This window comes from Phyllopteryx taeniolatus, chromosome 14 (assembly GCF_024500385.1).
Source record: "Phyllopteryx taeniolatus isolate TA_2022b chromosome 14, UOR_Ptae_1.2, whole genome shotgun sequence".
In the NCBI taxonomy this organism is placed as follows: domain Eukaryota; kingdom Metazoa; phylum Chordata; class Actinopteri; order Syngnathiformes; family Syngnathidae; genus Phyllopteryx; species Phyllopteryx taeniolatus.
This window is the reverse complement of record NC_084515.1, coordinates 20,961,437-20,980,738: the sequence shown is the minus strand read 5'-3', so window position 1 is coordinate 20,980,738 and position 19,302 is coordinate 20,961,437. Positions and strand designations below refer to the sequence as shown.

The 19,302-nt window shown below is 39.4% G+C and overlaps 1 protein-coding gene across 1 annotated transcript in view; it reads left to right on the top strand.

Annotated features, from left to right (window-relative positions):
* Positions 1-19,302, top strand: part of cop1 (COP1 E3 ubiquitin ligase) — a 47,378-nt gene that overhangs the window by 23,762 nt on the left and 4,314 nt on the right. Inside the window, exons 7-19 of the mRNA XM_061797144.1 lie at positions 3,502-3,561; positions 4,230-4,306; positions 5,984-6,047; positions 6,146-6,260; positions 9,148-9,283; positions 16,025-16,168; positions 16,265-16,373; positions 16,472-16,553; positions 16,725-16,841; positions 17,405-17,522; positions 18,278-18,402; positions 18,544-18,704; positions 18,852-18,896. Of these exons, the coding sequence (XP_061653128.1) occupies positions 3,502-3,561; positions 4,230-4,306; positions 5,984-6,047; positions 6,146-6,260; positions 9,148-9,283; positions 16,025-16,168; positions 16,265-16,373; positions 16,472-16,553; positions 16,725-16,841; positions 17,405-17,522; positions 18,278-18,402; positions 18,544-18,704; positions 18,852-18,896 (1,353 nt within the window). The remainder of the gene's footprint in view (positions 1-3,501; positions 3,562-4,229; positions 4,307-5,983; positions 6,048-6,145; positions 6,261-9,147; positions 9,284-16,024; positions 16,169-16,264; positions 16,374-16,471; positions 16,554-16,724; positions 16,842-17,404; positions 17,523-18,277; positions 18,403-18,543; positions 18,705-18,851; positions 18,897-19,302) is intronic.

Genomic DNA, 19,302 nt, shown 5'->3' with positions numbered 1-19,302 from the left:
AGTTGACAAGATAAAGCCCAGTGAGCGTAAAGACGGGATGCGGTGGTATTGGAATACAAGATTTTATTGTAGTAGTCTAACATAGTGCAATCGTGAAAGACCAAATTTGTCTTGTAGTCTGATCCACGCATTACATGTTGTCTGTCTCAAATGTGTTGTCTGTCCCACACCGCCAACATGTTTTTTTTTTTTATAACTTTATTGGTTGTCAGATATTTACAGTACTACGTCAAAAGACACGCTACAAGGCGAAAAATAAACTAGCTTTTTGGATTCAAATATACTGTACACAATGGCGACGTGGAGTAAATGTTTTTTGCATTGATCAGATCGGCGAATTATGACATTAAAGCCAATCAACCGATCAGCATAAGATGCTAATTATTGGCCGATACCGATCAGGCCGAATAGATTGGTGTAAAGTCTACTCTATGGTGCCCCAGTAAACATGTGAAATATGAAGTAAAATCGTCCACGTATTCCTGAGTTACACGTTCTGCCGAGAGGCCTGAAATCACGTCAATTTAAATCCTCAAGCTTATATACGTCACTTCCGAAGATCTCTGCCTATCTCTCTGTTCCCAAGCCAGCGCTGTCAACATAACACGTGCTCTCACAAGTGGGTCTTCTACATGGAGGCAACCAATCAGAGTAAAGGGGGCGGTCTTAACCAAATATGGACAAAGCGGATACAAAACTGGGTCGAACAGAAGTAGTTTTCAGAGGGGCATTTTCTGCACACACCTATGTGGGGGGGGGGGGGGAAAACGAGGTGTTTTTTTTGTTTTTAATGAAATGGGCTTTTATTCTCAGTCCATGTGAGAGAGTCACTCTATGGTCTATAGTGCCGTGAAAAACTGTAGGCCCCCTTCTAAAATCCTTACATTTTTGCATAGTTTCCCCACTTTAATGTTTAAGATCATCAACTTGTAAATATCAGACAGATATAAAAATGCTGTTTTTAAATGGTGATTTGATTTATTAAGATGAAAAAAACTATTCAAAGTTACATGAACGGCCTTTTTAAGGTAATGCCACTGTATCAATCGGATTTAAGTCTGGACTTTGACTCGGCCACTCCGAAACCTTAAATAGTTGTTTTTTAAGCCATTCAGAAGTTGACTTGCTGGTGTGTTTTGGATCGTTATCCTGCTGCAGAACCCAAGTGTGCTTCTGCTTGAGGTCACAAACTGATGGCTGAACATTGTACTTCAGGATTTTCTATTAAAGAACAGAATTCATGGTTACATCAATCACAGCAAGTTGTCCAGGTCCAGCAGCAAGCACCCCAAGAACATCACACTAACACCACCATGTTTGACTGTTGGTGTGAAGTTCTTTTTCTGAAATGCTGTGCTACATTTACGCCAGATGTAATGAGACACGCACCTTCCAAAAAGCTCAACTTTCATCTCATCAGTCCATATAATATTCTTCCAAAAGTCTTGGGAATCACTCAGATGCTTTTTTGCAAAAGTAAGACGAGCCTTTATGTTATTTTTGGTCAGCAGTGGTTTTCACCTTGGAACTCTGCCACGGATGCCATTTTTGCCCAGTCTCTTCCTTATTGTTGTGCCATGGACACTGACCTTAACTGAGGCAACGGGAGGCCTGCAGTTCTTTCGAAGTTGTCCTGTGTTCCTTTGTGGCCTCCTGGATGAGTCATTGCTGTTCTCTTGGGGTAATCTTTGTAGGCCGGCCACTCCTGGGAAGGTTCACCACTGTTTCATGTTTTCTCCATGTGCGGATAATGGCTCTTCCTGTGGTTCGCTGGAATCCGTAAGCTTTAGAAATGGCTTTTGTTATGTTTCCAGACTAATAGATGTGTTACTTTATTTCTCGCTGTTCTGGAATTTCTTTGGATCATGTCATTTTGTTGCAGCTTTTTCAGATCTTTTGTCCCACTTGATTTTGTTGAGTCATATTCTGTTTCAGTGATTTCTTCATTGAACAGGTTTGGACATGTGTGAAAATCAACTCAAAAGATTTATGTGATTGAGTGATTAGCCACAATTAATTAATGATTTAACAAGGGGTGTAATTACTTTTTCACACTGGGCCAGGTAACTGAATAGTTTTTTTTGTTCCCTTAATAAATGAAATCATCATTTAAACACAGCATTTTATGTTTTTAAATGATATTTATATTTATATTTCTCTGATATTTACGTGTTTGATGATCTTAATGTTGGGAAACTATGCAAAAATATAATCATTTGAGAAGGGGGCCAATACTTTTTCATGACACTGTAAATAACCAAAATATGGGACCGTTAAGGGTAAAAAAATATATTCTAAGCTACCTGGCCCTGTGTGGAAAAAGTAATTGCCCCCCTTGCTAAATCGGGAATTTACTGTGGCTAATCACATTTTTGGGAAAGCTGAGTTAATTTTCACTGACTACAACAAAGCCTGATAACCTCCATACCCATGACTCAACAATAAGAATGAGGTTGGTGTAAATGTCATCCTTGGCAGAGTTCCAAGACGAAAACCTCTTCTGACCCAAAAAAAAACAAAAAACAATAAGGCTCGTCTTGCTTAAAATAAAAACATCTAAATGATTTTTGGGAGAATATTCTATGGACTGACAAGACGAAAGTTGAACTTTTTGGAAGGTGTGTGTCTTGTTACATCTGGCATAAATGTAACACAGCATTTCAGAAAAATAACTTCATTCCAACAGTCAAACGTGTGGTGGTACAGTGATGGTCAGGAACTGTCCCACTGCTTCAGGACCTGGACGACTTGCTGTTACGGATGGAACCATGAATTCTGCTCTTTACCAGTAAACTGAAGTTGAATGTTTAGACATCAGTTCATGACCTCAAGCTGAAGCGCACTTTGGTTCTGCAGCAGGACAACGATCCAAGACACACCAGCAAGTCCGGTGGCTTCAAAAAGACAAAATGAAGGTTTTGGAGTGGCCTATTCAAAAGTGGGACTTGGATCTGATTGAAAAGCTGTGGTATGACCTTAAAACGGCTGTTCATGGTCGAAAACCCTCCAGTGTTGCTAAATTCAAACAATTTTGCAAGGAAAAGTGGGACAAAATATCTCCACATAGATGTGAAAGACTCATTGCCAGTTATAGAAAACGCTTGATTTCGGTTGTTGCTGCTGAGGGTTCCCCAACCAGTTATTAGGTTTTGGGGGCAATTACTTTTTCCACACAGGGCCAGGTAGTTTTAAATAGTTTTTTTCCCCTTAATAAATAAAATCACCATTTATTAAAAAAAAATATATATATATTTTTTTTTTTTAAGAACACATTTTATGTTTACTTGTGTTATCTTTGTCCGCTATATTTGTTTGATGCTCTTAAACATTAACGTGGGGAAAATGCAAAAACAGAATTTGAGAATGTGGTAAATAATTTTTCACAGCACTGTATGTAGCTATAGGTAGCACACAGTTTTGCAAAAATAGTCTACTAAAATGTTGCCATAAATTATTTTCAAGAACCAGCCATTTTTATCCCTATGTGGTTGTTTTTGACAGCAACTGGAGCAACTACAGAAGGAGCTTAACTTCCTTGAAGAGGACATTAAGCGTGTTGAGGTAAGATGATGTATAAAACTAAACAAAAAGAACGAGAAAAACAAGCTGCGAGCGGCTATAATCTGGCCTTCGCACCCGGGCCCCGTTGGGGTACTAGCAGTTTAAGGTTCTGGCATGTTGGCAGTATTGGCACAATGAAGTAAGGGTCGCAAATGGCCCCCGGGCTGTAGTTTGGACACCACGATGTAAGACAAGTGCAAAAGTATAACCCATGCAAATGTTGGAAAAAGATCCGGTCGCACAAAATGGGAGGACGGGCTGCAAATGGCCCCTGGGGTGTAGGTTGGACACCACTGCTGTCAGAGAAGTGCAAAACCATGTCAAAGGTTATATTGAGAAAATGCTGGCCGCACAAAAATGGGGGATGGCCCGCAAATGGCCCCCAGGCCGTAGGTTGAGGTCCTGGCAGGTTGGGTTATTGGCATGATGAAGTGAGGGCTGCAAGTGGCAGTAGTTTGGACACCACTGCTGCAGATGAAGTGTAAAAGTATGACCCATGCAAATGTTGATGATGATAAGAATAATTTCTACAAATACAATCGGGACCTTGCAGTTCACCTGCTCTGGCCCTAATAATGGCAGGAGCAGTGCTCATTATTCTGAATCGATGATGACTAACTGGAAACGATTGTCCTCAAGTCAGCCAAAGGTTTTATGTTTCTTTCCAGGAAATGAGCGGGCTGTACTCTCCAATGGAGCCAGAGTGTACAGTTCCCAATGTTGAAGCCCACTCGCCATCTCCCAGGTACGGCTGGACCCCATCAAATTGTCTTCTCTCAGCTTTTTTAAGTAAAATACAACATTAATCACAACACAAATCTATGGCTGTTGTACAAACCCCAATTCCAATGAAGTTGGGATGTTGTGTAAAACGTAAATAACAACAGAATACAATATTTTTGCAAATCCTTTTCATTCTGTATTCCACTTAAAACACGACACAGACGAGATATTTGATGTTCAAACAGAAAAACTTTAATTTTTTCCCCAAATAGTCACTCATTTTAAATTTGATACATGCAGCAATGTGTTCCACAAAAACTTGGAGGGCATGTGTTATATCACCATTCCTTTTAACAACACTCAATAAGCATTTGGGAACTGAGGGCACTAATTGTTGACTCTTTGTAGGTGGAATTATTTCCCATTCTTGCTTGATGTACAATTTAAGTTGCTCAACAGTCCGGGGTCTCCGTTGTCTGCATTTTCCAATCTGCCACACATTTTCAATGGGAGATGGGTCTGGACTGCTGGACTGCTGGCAGGCCAGTCTAGTACTCGCACTCTTTTACTATGAAGTCACACTGTTGTAACACGTGCAGAATGTGTATGTACCTTTCAGCATTTATCGTGCCTTCGCAGATGTTCAAGTTACTTATGCCATGGGCACTATCACACCCCCATACCATCGCACCTGCTGGCTTTTTAACTTTGAGCTAATAATGATCCGGCTGTTCCTTTTGCTCTTTGCAGTGGAGGACACAACAGCCATGATTTCCAAAAACAATTTGAAATGTGAACTCGTCAGACCACAGTACACTTTTACAGTTTTTCTTTTTAAACAACTATCTGGAATTGTTGAAAAGGATTTGCAAATCATTGTATTCTGTTTTCATTTATGTTTTACACAACGTCCCAACTTCATTGGAATTGGGCTTTGTAGCCCAAGCTAAACAAATGTCCACTCGAACCTTGAACGTCAAACCGGTCCAGTCAACCTCTGATTTTGTTTCAGAATTCAAAACATTCTCCTATGGAATAATGGAAATATAAATAATCCATTCCTGGTTCAAAATGTTACACTGTAAAACCTTGATTAGTTGTACAGTCAATTTTTCAAGCAACAATTTTTATAATCATCCGGGTGTAATTTTTATTTTTTTCAAGTTATTCAGACATAACAATGAAACCCTTGAGTTTAACAACAAATGACAACGGTCACCAAAAATGCACAGCCTTAAATAATAACTAAAGACCCACATGATGTGGTCTATTGAAGGTAGTCAATCCTGAGAAACAAAAAAAGGCAAAGAAAAAGCAAAACAGAACCCCAGAATGTATCCTTGCTTGCTGAACTTACAAGATTTTGCTCGATCTCATGTGACGCCTTGTGGTTCAATCTCCAAATTTTTAGTTTTAGCTATCGCGGCATACTTTTTTTCCAAAATGTTGGATGCATTCCGAAATATTGTACCGTGTTGTTGTAATCTCTGTGTAACCGATCTTTCTGTTTTTTCCATATATTTTTGTTGCTGGGTAACTTTTTTTTTGGGGGGGTGGGGGGGGTTAAATCTAAATGTTTCACTCCCTTAATTTATGATTTAACTTTAATCTTAAGTCTTTATGAATTACCAAGCTACACTCCACATTCTATTTCTGCATATTTTTTTAAATAGCTGTGTGTTTCTCCTCTTGTTTATAGCTGTAGTAGTATAATTGAGCCAGCAAACTATAACCAGCCGCCGGAATTTGGAGGAACAGCCCAGGTAAGCAAGATAGATGATTTTATTCACTTAGTCTTGTAACACCGTGTCTGTTATTTTCCATGTTTTGTGATCTGACAAAACTTATTTCTTAAATGCAGGGGAAAAGGCAAACCTGGTATAATAGCACGCTAGCATCAAGGAGGAAAAGGTTGACTGCTCATTTTGAAGATCTTGAGCAGTGTTACTTCTCCAACAAAATGTCACGCATCTCAGGTAAAAATCACTCTCACTCTTGTCCATTATAACAGTAATAACTTAGAGCCGTATTGTCTGACACACCCAACGTCCGTTAAGAGGAAAACGAACGAAATAATAAAGAACTAAAATTTAAAAAACATTTTTTGTAAATAAAATAAAAGAAAAAACAGTTTCTCAGAAAAATTATAACTAAAACGACATTTTACGTTTGCAAAAGTAACTAAAACAATGATTACAGCAAAAATGTCTTTCGTTTTCGTCTTTGTCACTTGATTTCATACATGAGCTTTCGGTGTTGATTTTAAATAGTTGTGATAAATCCATCGATTCAGAACAGATAAGGAAGGAAGGTCCTTTGAGAATTGTAGTTCAATTACTGTGTGTCGCCTAGAAGTGACGTCATCGGGCAGCGCCGTCGTATTGACTGCTCGCCAGACCATGCGTAAGTTTTGCCGCGAAGCCAACTTTTATGTCCAAGCTGTTTTTGTTGCTACGTGTTGTTGACGGAAATGGCTAAGATGGCTACTGACTAGCTAGCGCTTTCACAGATCATGCACGTCGGTTATTCATCTTTTGTGGAAAACTGCCAAGAGTCTCATCATGCCACTGTTTCCCGCCACGAAAGGCAGATGTGAAAGCAGTCATGGAGTGGCGATATACAGAGAAACAAAAACAGCACCGAGTGTGCTGTGACGAGACGCCATTATACGCCGTGTGGAGCAGCGTCACTGGCGTGGGGAAGGATCGATACTATCCGAAATCTCGATGTTGCTGATACCAGAAGATTGATTTTCAGAATTAAATGTTTTTGCTTTTGACACTTCAGTCATTTGAGGGATTGTATTTACAGTATCATTCACTGATGGTGTAGTGGTACACTCGCCTGACTTTGTTGCAGGCAGCGTGGGTTCAGTTCCCACTCAGTGACGGTGTGAATGTGAGTGCGAATGGTTGTCCGTCTCTGTGCCCTGCGACTGACTGGCGACCAGTTCAGGGTGTAGTCCGCCTTTCGCCCAAAGTCAGCTGGGATAGGCTCCAGCGTCCCGCGATCTTAACCAGGATAAGCGGTGTTGAAAATGGATGGAAATGGATATTTACAGTATCAATATCAGAAGGGACTGAGGCGACTGGTCATTAACTTTGTTTGCCGCCGCCGTTGGGCACTAGCACGTCTTTGTGCGCATTCTTCTTCTTCGTTGGTTTTCATCACTTCTTATTCAGGGCGAGAGGACTAGGCATCGAAACTGGGAACCGACATTTTTTTTATTTGAACGATTCTGGGAGAACCGAAACGTTAGTCCCGGTTCCAATCGGTTCTCTATTCTCGATGCCCAACCCTAGACTCTCTATCCCTCTGTGCCAAAATGTTTAATATTTGTTTTAGTGCAATTTTTGTGAACAAAGCCTGAGTCTGTTTGAGTTTTATTTTTTTTTAATCTAGGATATTTAGTGTTCTACATTTCCATGCCAATGTTCAACATTTAGAATAAGGTTAGTTCTTAAAAAGGATGTACTTGAATTATATACTCTTTGATTCTGTTGTTCGTGATCAGCGGTAGGTATTAAGCGCTATGTAGTAACGCACTACATTTACTCCGTTACATTTACTCAAGTAACATTTTGGATAAATTGTACTCGTCAGAGTACTTTCAATGTACCATACGTTTTACTTGAGTATTTATCTTTCGAAGAAGCAATACTTTTACTCCGTTACGATGATCGACATGCCGCTCGTGCCATTATTGCGTGCGCAATCTATTTTTAGACTTCATCTTCGACTTCTGCATGCGGCGCCAATCCGACGTGATCACTAGTGTCGTTCGACTCCAATTCACCAATCCGACGGCACAAGGCAAAGCCTTCGCAGGTCGATCAAAGTGACTTATTTTGGGAATAAATAACAGCTACGCGAGTGTTTACGTTACAGACTGCAAAAGACAACAGTTTTATGATGCAGATGATGATTGAGGATGTAGTCTTATCTCTGCCCAAACGTGGGTATTTCAGCCCACTTCTAACATGAGAAAACATCTAGTGGTAAGGTACAGATATTTTGGCAGTGCATCTGGGAACATTAGCCCTATTTTATGGTCATAAGTAACTGGAAAACATGCATCTTTTGGGGTACGTGTCATGCTATATCATCTCTCTCTCTCTCTCTCGCACGCGCGTACGTGGTCACACAGACGCTAACAATAAGTCTGGTCAGCAAACAGCTTCTTCATGCAGTCATTTAAGTGAATAAAACAAATAAAATTTCTGTAGGGCCCAATCCATGTGTTGGTTTTGGGCACTTAAAAATTGAAACTGTTGCTCTTCACAACTTTGCAGATGCAGAACCAAATTTTTAGTGTTCTTTGCAGCGCATATTTAGAGTGACTTGTAAATATGTAGACAGTGTTGAATGCAAAAACAGTGTAGAACCATCAAAACGTTATTTTCTTCGTGGCCAAATGCATTTGACAAAATACGGCCTACAGACCTTAGTAATAGGCAGAGGTGTGGACTCAAATTTTATGACTTAAGACTCGACTTAACAATATGTTAAAAGATTGGCAACTCGACTTGGACTTGAACAGCAATGACTCAGGACTTAATTAGACTTGAACTCATTGACTTAAAAAGTTGACCAAAGCATTGAAAACCAAGACTTTGTTGCTTTCTCTTTCTGTTGCAATATGTGCAACTTAGTTTTGCTGCAGGAAAAGATGATGAGTGACAACATAATGCTGAGTGTTTGTTCGACTCAATCGATGTTTGTTGGTGTATGGTTAATGGAAATCAAAATCCAACGCTTGGCACTAGTTTTAACACTATACCTGCTGTACATTTTGCTGTACTCCTATTGCTCATCTCTAATGGTATCTGAAGTATGTATGTGTTTTTTGCTTCTCTTTTTCAGACGAAGGCAGGAACTTGAATCAACTGGATGACTTTATGGAGTGTCTCTCCAAGTTCACTCGCTACAATTCTGTGCGACCCCTGGCCACTCTCTCCTATGCCAGCGACCTCTATAATGGGTCTAGTATTGTCTCCAGGTATGATGAGGGATTTTTTTTCTCATAAATCGTCTACTTGTTTACGTAAGCGTTAATGAATGTGAATGCAAACATATTACTTGTAGCAGTTTAACCCACAAAAAACTTTAACTTCTATTTAATTTTTAATCAGGTGTTCAAATAGGTTGCTATTGCAAATAAATCCCTAATCAGACTGTGCTGGAGTTCATTGGCATTTTCTTTCGAGCCATCCATCTATCCATCCATAACTCCATATAAAGTGCCGTGAAAAGGTAATGGCCACCTTATCAAATTCTGATGTTTTTGCAGTTTCCCCACTTTCAGATCAAACAAATGTAAATATCAGACAAATATAACCCAAGTGCACTTAAAATGCTGTTTTTAAATATTACTTTAAGGGAAAAAAAACTATTCTAAGTTACCTGGCCCTGTGTGAAAAAGTAATTACACCTCATGTTAAATAATAAAATAATTGTGGCTAATCACAATTTATTTTTTTTGTTAATCTTCACTGATCACACCCAAGCCTGATTACCTCCAGACCTGTTCAATCAAGAAATCACTTAAACAGAATCTGTCCTGACAAAATCAAGTCGGACAAAAGATCGAAAAGAGCTACAACAAAATGACACGATCCAAAGAAATTCCAGAACAGTCGAGAAATGAAGTAAATCTATCAGTCTGGAAAGGGTTGCAAGCTTTAGGATTCTAGCGAACCATAGGGCGAGCCATTATCCTCACATGGAGAAAGCTTGGAACAGTGGTGAACCTTTCCAGGCGTGGCCGGCCTACAAAAATGACCCCAAAAGAACAGCAATGACTCATCCAGGAGGCCACATAGGAACTCAGGACAACTTGAAAAGAACTGCAGGCCTACCTTGCCTCAGTTAAGGTCAGTGTTCATGACACACATGCAACAATAAGGAAGAGACTGGACCGAAATGGCATTCATGGTCGACTTCCAAGTCAAAAACCACTGTTGACCAAAAAGAACAGAAAGGCTCGTCTTCCTTTTGCAAAAAAACATCTGACTGATTCCCACAACTTTTGGGAGAATATTATATGGACTGACGAGATGAAAGTTGAGCTTTTTGAAAGGTGTGTGTCTCATTACATATGGCGTAAATGTAGTACAGCATTTTAGAAAAGGAACGTCATACTAAGAGTCAAACATGGTGGTTGTAGTCTTGGGCTGTTTACTCCTTCAGGACCTGGACAACTTGCTGTGATTGATGGAACCATGAATTCTGCTCTTTCACAGAAAATCCCAAAGGAGAATGTTCAGCCATCAGTTTGTGACCTCAAGCTGAAGCGCACTTGTGTTCTGCAGCAGGCTAACGATCCAAAACACACCACCAACTCAACTTCTGAATGGCTTAAAAAGCTAAATGAAAGTTTTGGAGTGGCCTAGTCAAATTCCAGACTTGAATCCGATTGAAATGCAGTGGCATGACCTTAAAAAGGCCATTAATGCCCGAAAACCCTAAATTTTCGATGAATTCAAACAATTCTGCAAGGTAGAGTGGGCCAAAATATCTTCACAGAGATGTGAAAGACTCATTGCCAGTTATAGAAAATGCTTGAGTTCAGAGGGCCATGACTTTTTCACACAGGACCAGGTAACATTCAATAGTTTTTGCCTTAAAAAATGAAATCACCATTGAAAAACAGCATTTTAAGTTCACTTGGGTTATATGTCTGATATTTACATTTGTTTGATGACCTTAAACACTAAAGTAGGGAAACTATGTAAAAATATAAGAATTTGAGTATTTGGCCATACTTTTCATGGCACAGTAAACCGAGTTAACAACTTATGAAAATGTATCTACAGTAGGGCTGCAGCTATCCAATATTTTAGTATTCAGGTACCCTACCAAAATCTTTTGAATAATCGGGTATTCGGATAATTTCTCCTTTTGCTTATGAATACACAAGAAAAAATATGCAATTTCACTTAAAAATGAATGAATAATTGTTTTTCTTTTTGGAGATGCCTTTTTTATTTCTTAAATTCACTGAGTATCAAACGTTATTGTCTCAAATATTTTCGGTGCGGCAATTTCAAATACAAATAAAACAAATTTCTGTTTAAACTTAGCATTTTTTCTTATCATTATAAGTATAAAAACATGTTATTCATTAAAAAAAGGGTTAATAGGCATCAGGAGCCTGGTGTGCAACGCTAGCGTTTTAGGATGTGACAATACAGTAGGTTCGTGCCTGTGCGTTTAAGAGCTTAGACCAGATTAACAAAACTAAAATGAAAATGAGGACACGTCGACAGGAAAGACAAATATTAGTACGTTTTTTGACAAACTTTGACCGTCAGAATCATTTTTATCACCTACAGTACTTGTCTCAAAATGTCTTGCACTTACAGATATGATGCTTGTTCACTGGCCATGTCTCTCACAGTGCTTAAATCACTGAGCAAAACTTCCTTGACAAGCAAGCACCCTCAATGAATGTCACGTTGTAGTCGTACACATACTCTACTTATCACCATCGTAATAAACTGGACAGGAATTCAACGGTAATTATTAGAAACCTTAGCCCTCCGCAGGGCTAACATTATGCTAGTAAGTTGCATTTACGTTAACGCACTGATTTCCGCGATGTTCATCTTGGCTTTTCCACCCCACCGCATTGTGTGTGTCTTATTTGAGAGACGTCACCCGTGTTCACCTTTCTGCAAAGTCTGAAATGATCCCACACTTTCAGAATTGTTGTCTTTTCTCGCATGTCTCCTCTGACATGATCGCCATCTTCTCCCTTTGTTGTGTGTCACGGCAGCTTGCAAACTACGGCGTAGTCACTATTTATTTTGCGCTCCTTGAATCAAAACATGTACTCACCGCTTTCGCCACCTTCTCTCGCGTTAATGACATTATTATGTTGCGCTAGTCCGTCTGCTTCACAATTTAACTCTTTCTTGCCGTTAACTGGCAGCTACTCTATATACCAATGGTGTCGAACTGGGAGGTCTGGCAGTGAATGAGTTAAATAAACTGATCCCAGAGGCAAAACAAAACAAAACACCCTCGAACATTTTTTCTCCTCAAAACATTCAAGTACTCATTGCAGCCCTAATCTACAGTATGTAAGAGTGGTGTTCTGCCTGGCCCAGCCATACCTGGACTCGAAAGCCTGGCCTTCTTACATAAAGCGGTATGTATATAAATATTTAACACGTCACCATTTTTCTCACTAAATATAATTCCAAAGGTGCTATTGACCTGAACATTTTACCAGATGTTGGGAACAACCCATAAAATCCATACATACAAAGAAAATAGAACAAACAAGCTCAGAAATTAAGTTGTGTGTAAAAATGTGAAATGACACAGGGGAAAAGTATTGAACACATGAAGGGAGGTGCAAAAAGGCGTGGAAAGCCAAGACAATACCTAAAATCTATCAATAATCAAACAACAACCCAGCCCCTTGTCAGTGCAGATTAGTATCAGCTGGTTCAGGCCTCATTGATGGCCTACAAAAAGGTCTCATTGCCGAGGTGTGAGTTAAGACACATCTCATGATGGCTAAGAGCAGAGAGCTGTCTCAAGACCATTGCAAACTAATTGTTGCAAAACATAACAATGTCATTGGTTACAGGCGCATATCTAAGCTTCTGAACGTTCCAGTGAGCGCGGTTGGGGCCATAATACGTAAGTGAATAGCCAATCATACCACCATAAATTTGCCTCGATCAGGTGCTCCTAGCAAGATTTCTGACAGAGGAGTGCAAAGAATAATCAGAAGAGTTGTCCAAGAGCCAAGGACCGCCTGTGAAGAGCTTGAAAAACAGTGAGTAATGGCCACCATGGCCTGTATGCACGCTCACCACGCAAGACCCCATTGCTGGGAAAAAAAAAAAAAAAGCATGCCAAAGCTCATTTAAAGTTTGCTGAACATTTGGACAAGCCAGTTAAATACTGGAAGAATATAGTCTGGTCTGATGAGAGCAAAATTGAACTATTTGCATGCCATAATATACATCACGTTCGGAGAAGAAATGGCACTGCACATCACCCTAAAAACACCATACCAACAGTGAAGTTCGGAGGTGGGAACATGATGGTGTGGGGCTGCTTCTCAGCAAATGGATGAATGGGCAAATGTACCTGGACATTCTTGACAAAAATCTGCTGCCATCTACGAGGATGATGAAAATGAAACAAGGGTGGACATTGCAGCAGGATAATGATCCAAAACATACCACCAAGGAATTTGCTTCAAAGAAAAAAATAAAGCTGCTACAATGGTCCAGCCAATCACCTGACTTGAATCCAATAGAAAATCTGTGGAAAGAACTGAAACTCAAGGGCCATAAAAGAAGTCTACGAAACCTTCAAGATTTGATGACTGCTTGTGTGGAGGAATGGTCCAAAATCACACGAGAGCAATGCATGCGATAGTTTCTTCATACAGCAGGCGTCTTGAAGCTCACATTGTAAACAAAGGCTTTTGTACAAAGTATTAAATAAATACCAGTTGGCGTGTTCAATTCCTTTTCCCCATGTCATTTCACATTATTGCACACAACTTCATTTCTGAGCTTATTTGTTCTGCTTTCTTTGTATGTATAAATTACTTTGGTTGTTCCCAACGTCAGGTGAAATTTTCATGTCAATAACACCTTTGAAAATATATTTGAGAAAAATGGTGACGTGTTAAATGCTTATTTCAGCTGCTGTATATATTGTCACATTCTACACATCAATGTTAGTATTTCAGTATGAGTAATAATAATTAAGAGACTAAAGTTCAAATTCTAATTGTATAAGGAGAAAATACCATAATTTTACAAGAATAAAGTTTTAATTTTACAAGTATATACGTTAACTAGCTCGACTATGAGGACTGAGTCCTACTCCATAAGGCAGGTCTCTGCCTTTGAGTTTTTTTGTCTTTGCCCCTGACTAGTGGGCAACACCTAAGGCGTACGTAACGTACTATGTCACATCCGCCGGGATCTGTTATCTTTTTCACACTAGAGTCAGACAGAGAAAGACATTGCAAACATTTTAGTTATATTTACAATATTTTATAATTACCTAAAACGAGACCAGTAGTTATGGAAGAAGGATCAAAACACACGCTCACACTCTTACACAATCTGGTCTTCACTTGTCACAGGGTGGAGTTTCCTCTGCATTTTATAGCCAATTCCAGTAGCCGTATTTACTTTCCGGAAGAAGGAACAAAGCAACACAATGGCGACTGTGGAACAGTGTCTGCTCGAACAAATGGACCTCGATCACCAGATGATGTTTTTAAAACGCATTGACTGCCATTGACGGCTTTAGAAGTCAAATATCCATGTTGATCAAGAAGGCGGCGGCGTAGATGATATGTGCGGCTGAGTACCTGAGAACGTCATCACAGAATGTGACTAAAACAGACCAATCACGAGAGATGATCTCCATGGCATTCTGTCCCCGGTGACAATTTGTACCATGTGCGCGTCATCGCGTCGCATAGGGGCTGCGCGACCCAATGCGTCAGTCACGTGATGGAGTGCGGAAGTATAAAGAGGCCTTACATTTACATGATACTAAGCTAGCAACTAATGTGAGCCAAACTTACCTTCAGAATTGCAGGGGTATAATTATCCGAAAAACTTGAAATAAACGGTGATTTCATCAAACACCAAGTGAACTTTGACGATTTTAAGTCGACCAGAAGTTGACATTTTGTTTGTTTTGAACATTGATGAAATGCTGTGTGCATAGAGCCTGAGCCGTGATGTGACGATGCATCTCCGAGCGCTAGAATGTCATACCTTCCTAGGTCTTCTCTATTGCATTGAAGAGGAGTTACTGCGCGTGTCAAAGATTTGTGCGCCCCAGACTGGAAATGTTACTCATCAGACAACACATGAGCGAAACAACTTTTACTCATTATTACTATATACGTATTTATCCTGCTCATATCTACATATAGTTTGACTTGAAAAATATATATATATTTTGAATTTGTTTGTCTTCAATGAAAGTAATGTGAGCACGGTATGTGGTAGGTAGGGCAGCGTTCTAGCGCCCTTTATTGACCAGCCGCCACTCGTGGGCACTTGTCTTGCACAGTACACTCCGCAAACAAAATGGAAGAGCCACAACAGCTGGGCAACGTTACAATTAGTGGTTGTAAAGTAGCCCCTGACAAATCTAAAATGAATAATAAATTCTAAATAGCTTCTGCTTCTCATTTGGGTTTTAGTGGCATTTTTATTTATGCTAGTAGGAAGCCATGTAGTTGGGGATTTTTTTGGTCTGTTGCAGACGGGGGGGGGAAAATGAAATTAATATTGTTTTATACAATAGTGGGAACTTTTTGGTTTTAAACAAGGAAAAGTAGTGAATGTCTGTTATTCTAAACCCCAGGATTCCATCATTACTTTTTATTTATGCTAGTAGGAAGCCATGTAGTTGGGGATTTTTTTGGTCTGTTGCAGACGGGGGGGGGGAAATGAAATTAATATTGTTTTATACAATAGTGGGAACTTTTTGGTTTTAAACAAGGAAAAGTAGTGAATGTCTGTTATTCTAAACCCCAGGATTCCATCATTACTTTTTATTAAATTGCTTTATTTGTTTGTTTTCCTCACAGTTCGATTGTGTTTCTTGTCATATTGCGGTGTTTAGCATTGGTTTAAAAACAAGATGGGGCAGTTTTTGTGTTACAAACTCCAGTTGCTTTAAGCTGTAGAGGTATGTCGATAGCATTGTCCCCTTAATTGACGTGTGTTTGTTTCAGCATTGAGTTTGACCGTGATTGTGACTACTTCGCCATCGCTGGTGTGACCAAGAAGATCAAGGTGTTTGAGTACGGCACTGTGATCCAAGATGCAGTGGACATTCACTATCCTGTCAATGAAATGACTTGCAATTCTAAAATCAGGTGAAAATTCCCCCCTACAGTGAAGTCATTTAATGGATCTGGTTCATACTAATGTCAATATTACAACAAATGTAATCCCAATCTTGTTGATTGCAGCTGTATCAGCTGGAGTAGCTATCACAAGAACCTCCTGGCCAGCAGCGACTATGAGGGTACAGTCATATTATGGGATGGATTTACCGGTCATAGGTCCAAAGTGTACCAGGTACTTATATTCAGGTGTTAGAAATGTATTGCTGACCTCAGACTTTGCTCTTGTAATTATCATTACATCACTAAACAGTCCTGTTGTTTTATTTACAGGAGCATGAGAAACGGTGCTGGAGTGTTGACTTTAATCTGATGGACCCGAAGTTGTTAGCATCTGGCTCTGATGACGCTAAAGGTAACTGAAGAATAAAAAATTTTTATTCAGCACCAGATAAAATCAATGTTATCATTTTCCAGCATCTGAATCATAATTTGACTGCCTATATTCTCACTTTAAAAAAATACTTGTGCTACACCTAACTTTTACACATGATTGAATGCTGTCTTGTGTACTTTTGATTGTCAGTGAAGTTGTGGTCAACCAATCTGGACAACTCTGTGGCCAGCATTGAAGCTAAGGCTAATGTCTGCTGTGTTAAGTTCAGTCCAACCTCCCGGTATCATCTCGCCTTTGGCTGTGCAGGTAATATTGTCATTATAGTTATTATTATAGGTTTTCTCCTCTGCACAGCTGTTTAGTATGGTCCACTATCATGATTAGCTTTACTGGAAGCAATGAAGTACTTTGTATAATTATGTATTTTTTTTAAATTCATATTTATTTGAAAGTTTGTAAATTTGTCTGTTTTGGCAAATTTGGAGGTAAAAAAAAAATTAAGTGATTAATTAAGTGATTAATTAATTAAAAATTAATCACTTTTATTCTCTTAATTTTCATGTTGGCGTCTGAGAAGTTAAATGCATTTTACACTTCACAAGCCTGTTTGTTTTTTTTTTTTTATTTAATTGACCTGTTTTGTCTGATACTGCTTGTTGCAGATCAGCATAAAATGCTAAATATTGGCCGATACTGATCAGCCGATCAAAGTCTAGTGCTAACCAGTCAGCTAGCACTGGCAATCAAGGGCTTTTGATTTTTGACACAGGCAATTTTGATTTGCCAGCGTGGCGAACGTGGGCAAGGTGGCAAACGGGCAGCGAGAACCCTGACAACTATTTGAATACTATTTTTCTGTTTTCCTGCAGATCACTGTGTCCATTACTATGACCTCCGCAACACTAAGCAACCAATCATGGTGTTCAAAGGCCATCGGAAAGCTGTTTCCTATGCTAAGTTTGTTAATGGAGAGGAGATCGTTTCTGCGTAAGTCTACTTCGTCTGTGTATAGCTAGGTTTTTTTATGTTCGTGTTTTAAATTTTTGTCAAATTATGCTCAAGTGAAGTGAACCCACAGAAGCTGAATACAGTCCATTTGTTTGAATGTTCAATTCATTATTTTCTGCTAGGTAGAATGAAAGTTGAAATCTGCTTATGGGGACAAAATTTTGCCCTTATGAAAAGTTTCAATTCAGGGATTATTAATGGTAAAGCTTTTAAACAACGAAATACTGTATGTACCAAACCTTCTGACGACTGCCTCTTTTGGCAATCAATTCATTTTTAGTCATTTTCATTCAATTTTCCTTTACTGACAACTCTGAAGATTTTTGTAACTGAAAAATATTAACTGAGTTGTGCAAGAGCCAGGCGGATTAAGAACTGCGTTTGGTAGAATGCAGGGCTCTGCCAAGGAACGAAGAGTCCTCATCATGTGCATATGACTCGCGCGGTTGAAATAATGAAGAGCTTGTTAATACTGTTCTACTTCAGTCCTGTACAAGGGTGCCACCAGCTATACTCAGACAGATATTTCACTGCAGCGGCACAAGCTCGGTCTGGTGGGTCACTGCACTACTGGGCCCCATTGAAAGGAGTTTGTTGAGGCCAAAAGGGAAATGCCAACGTTCTACGAAGTTCTCTGGAAATTGTTTTTAGTCTAATCCTGCTATCTGTCGAAAATGCAATTCTAACATAAAAATGTCCTCAGAAAAACGTGCTCATTCTGTGAATCACGTCAGGTCGACAGACAGTCAGCTGAAGCTGTGGAATGTCAACAAACCTCATTGCCTGCGCTCCTTCAAGGGTCACATCAATGAGAAGAACTTTGTTGGCCTGGCCTCTAATGGAGACTATATTGCCTGTGGTAAATGTTTTGGTTCTTTGCTGTGATACGTGAAGAAATTGACCATGCATAATTAGATTATTGTACTGCATTTCCTTGACTAGCACAGCCAAGCAGGGACAGTGCTGCAATACAAAACTATTTCTGTGTTTGTGTCTGCAGGCAGTGAGAACAATTCCTTGTACCTGTACTACAAAGGACTTTCTAAGACTCTTTTAACATTCAAGTTTGACACAGTAAAGAGTGTGCTTGATAAAGATAAAAAGGAAGACGACACCAATGAGTTTGTCAGTGCTGTCTGTTGGAGGGCGTTGCCTGATGGAGTGAGTTCTTGTCACACTTTTTACAATCATCACTTGCTTTGATGTTAGATTAGGAATGTTATGCTACTGGGCTTGCTTTTATATATCACCTATTGTCCTTTTGGGGTTATTTTGTAGTTCTCTTTTTAAAATATTTTTCTCTTTCAGGAGTCAAATGTGTTGATTGCTGCGAACAGTCAAGGAACAATTAAGGTTCAATCACCTATCTTGTAGTATGCAAAGTTATATCACTACACAGCTTTCCACTTGATGCTTGTTGTTAATTGTGCTTTCAAATGCTTGTGTTCAGTACCAATCAAATTTTATATGCACGCTCGTATTTCATAGTATGAGAACCATGTGGGTCCAAACCATTATTTATTCGGATGTCATTTGTGGTCAAGAATGCTGCATAAGCCAACCAGGGCAGACAACATTTCAGGATGTGTAAAAACTTGAAATGTTACCATTTTTAAATTTAATGAAAATACATGATTGCTCAGATTTAGTATAAATACGCCCTATTTGTCTTTGAATTAGCTATTTCTTTGTAGCTGGTACACGAACCGTTCACAAGTGTGTTAGGCTTCAAATGCAGGTGCGGTGCAGCAGCTTGAGA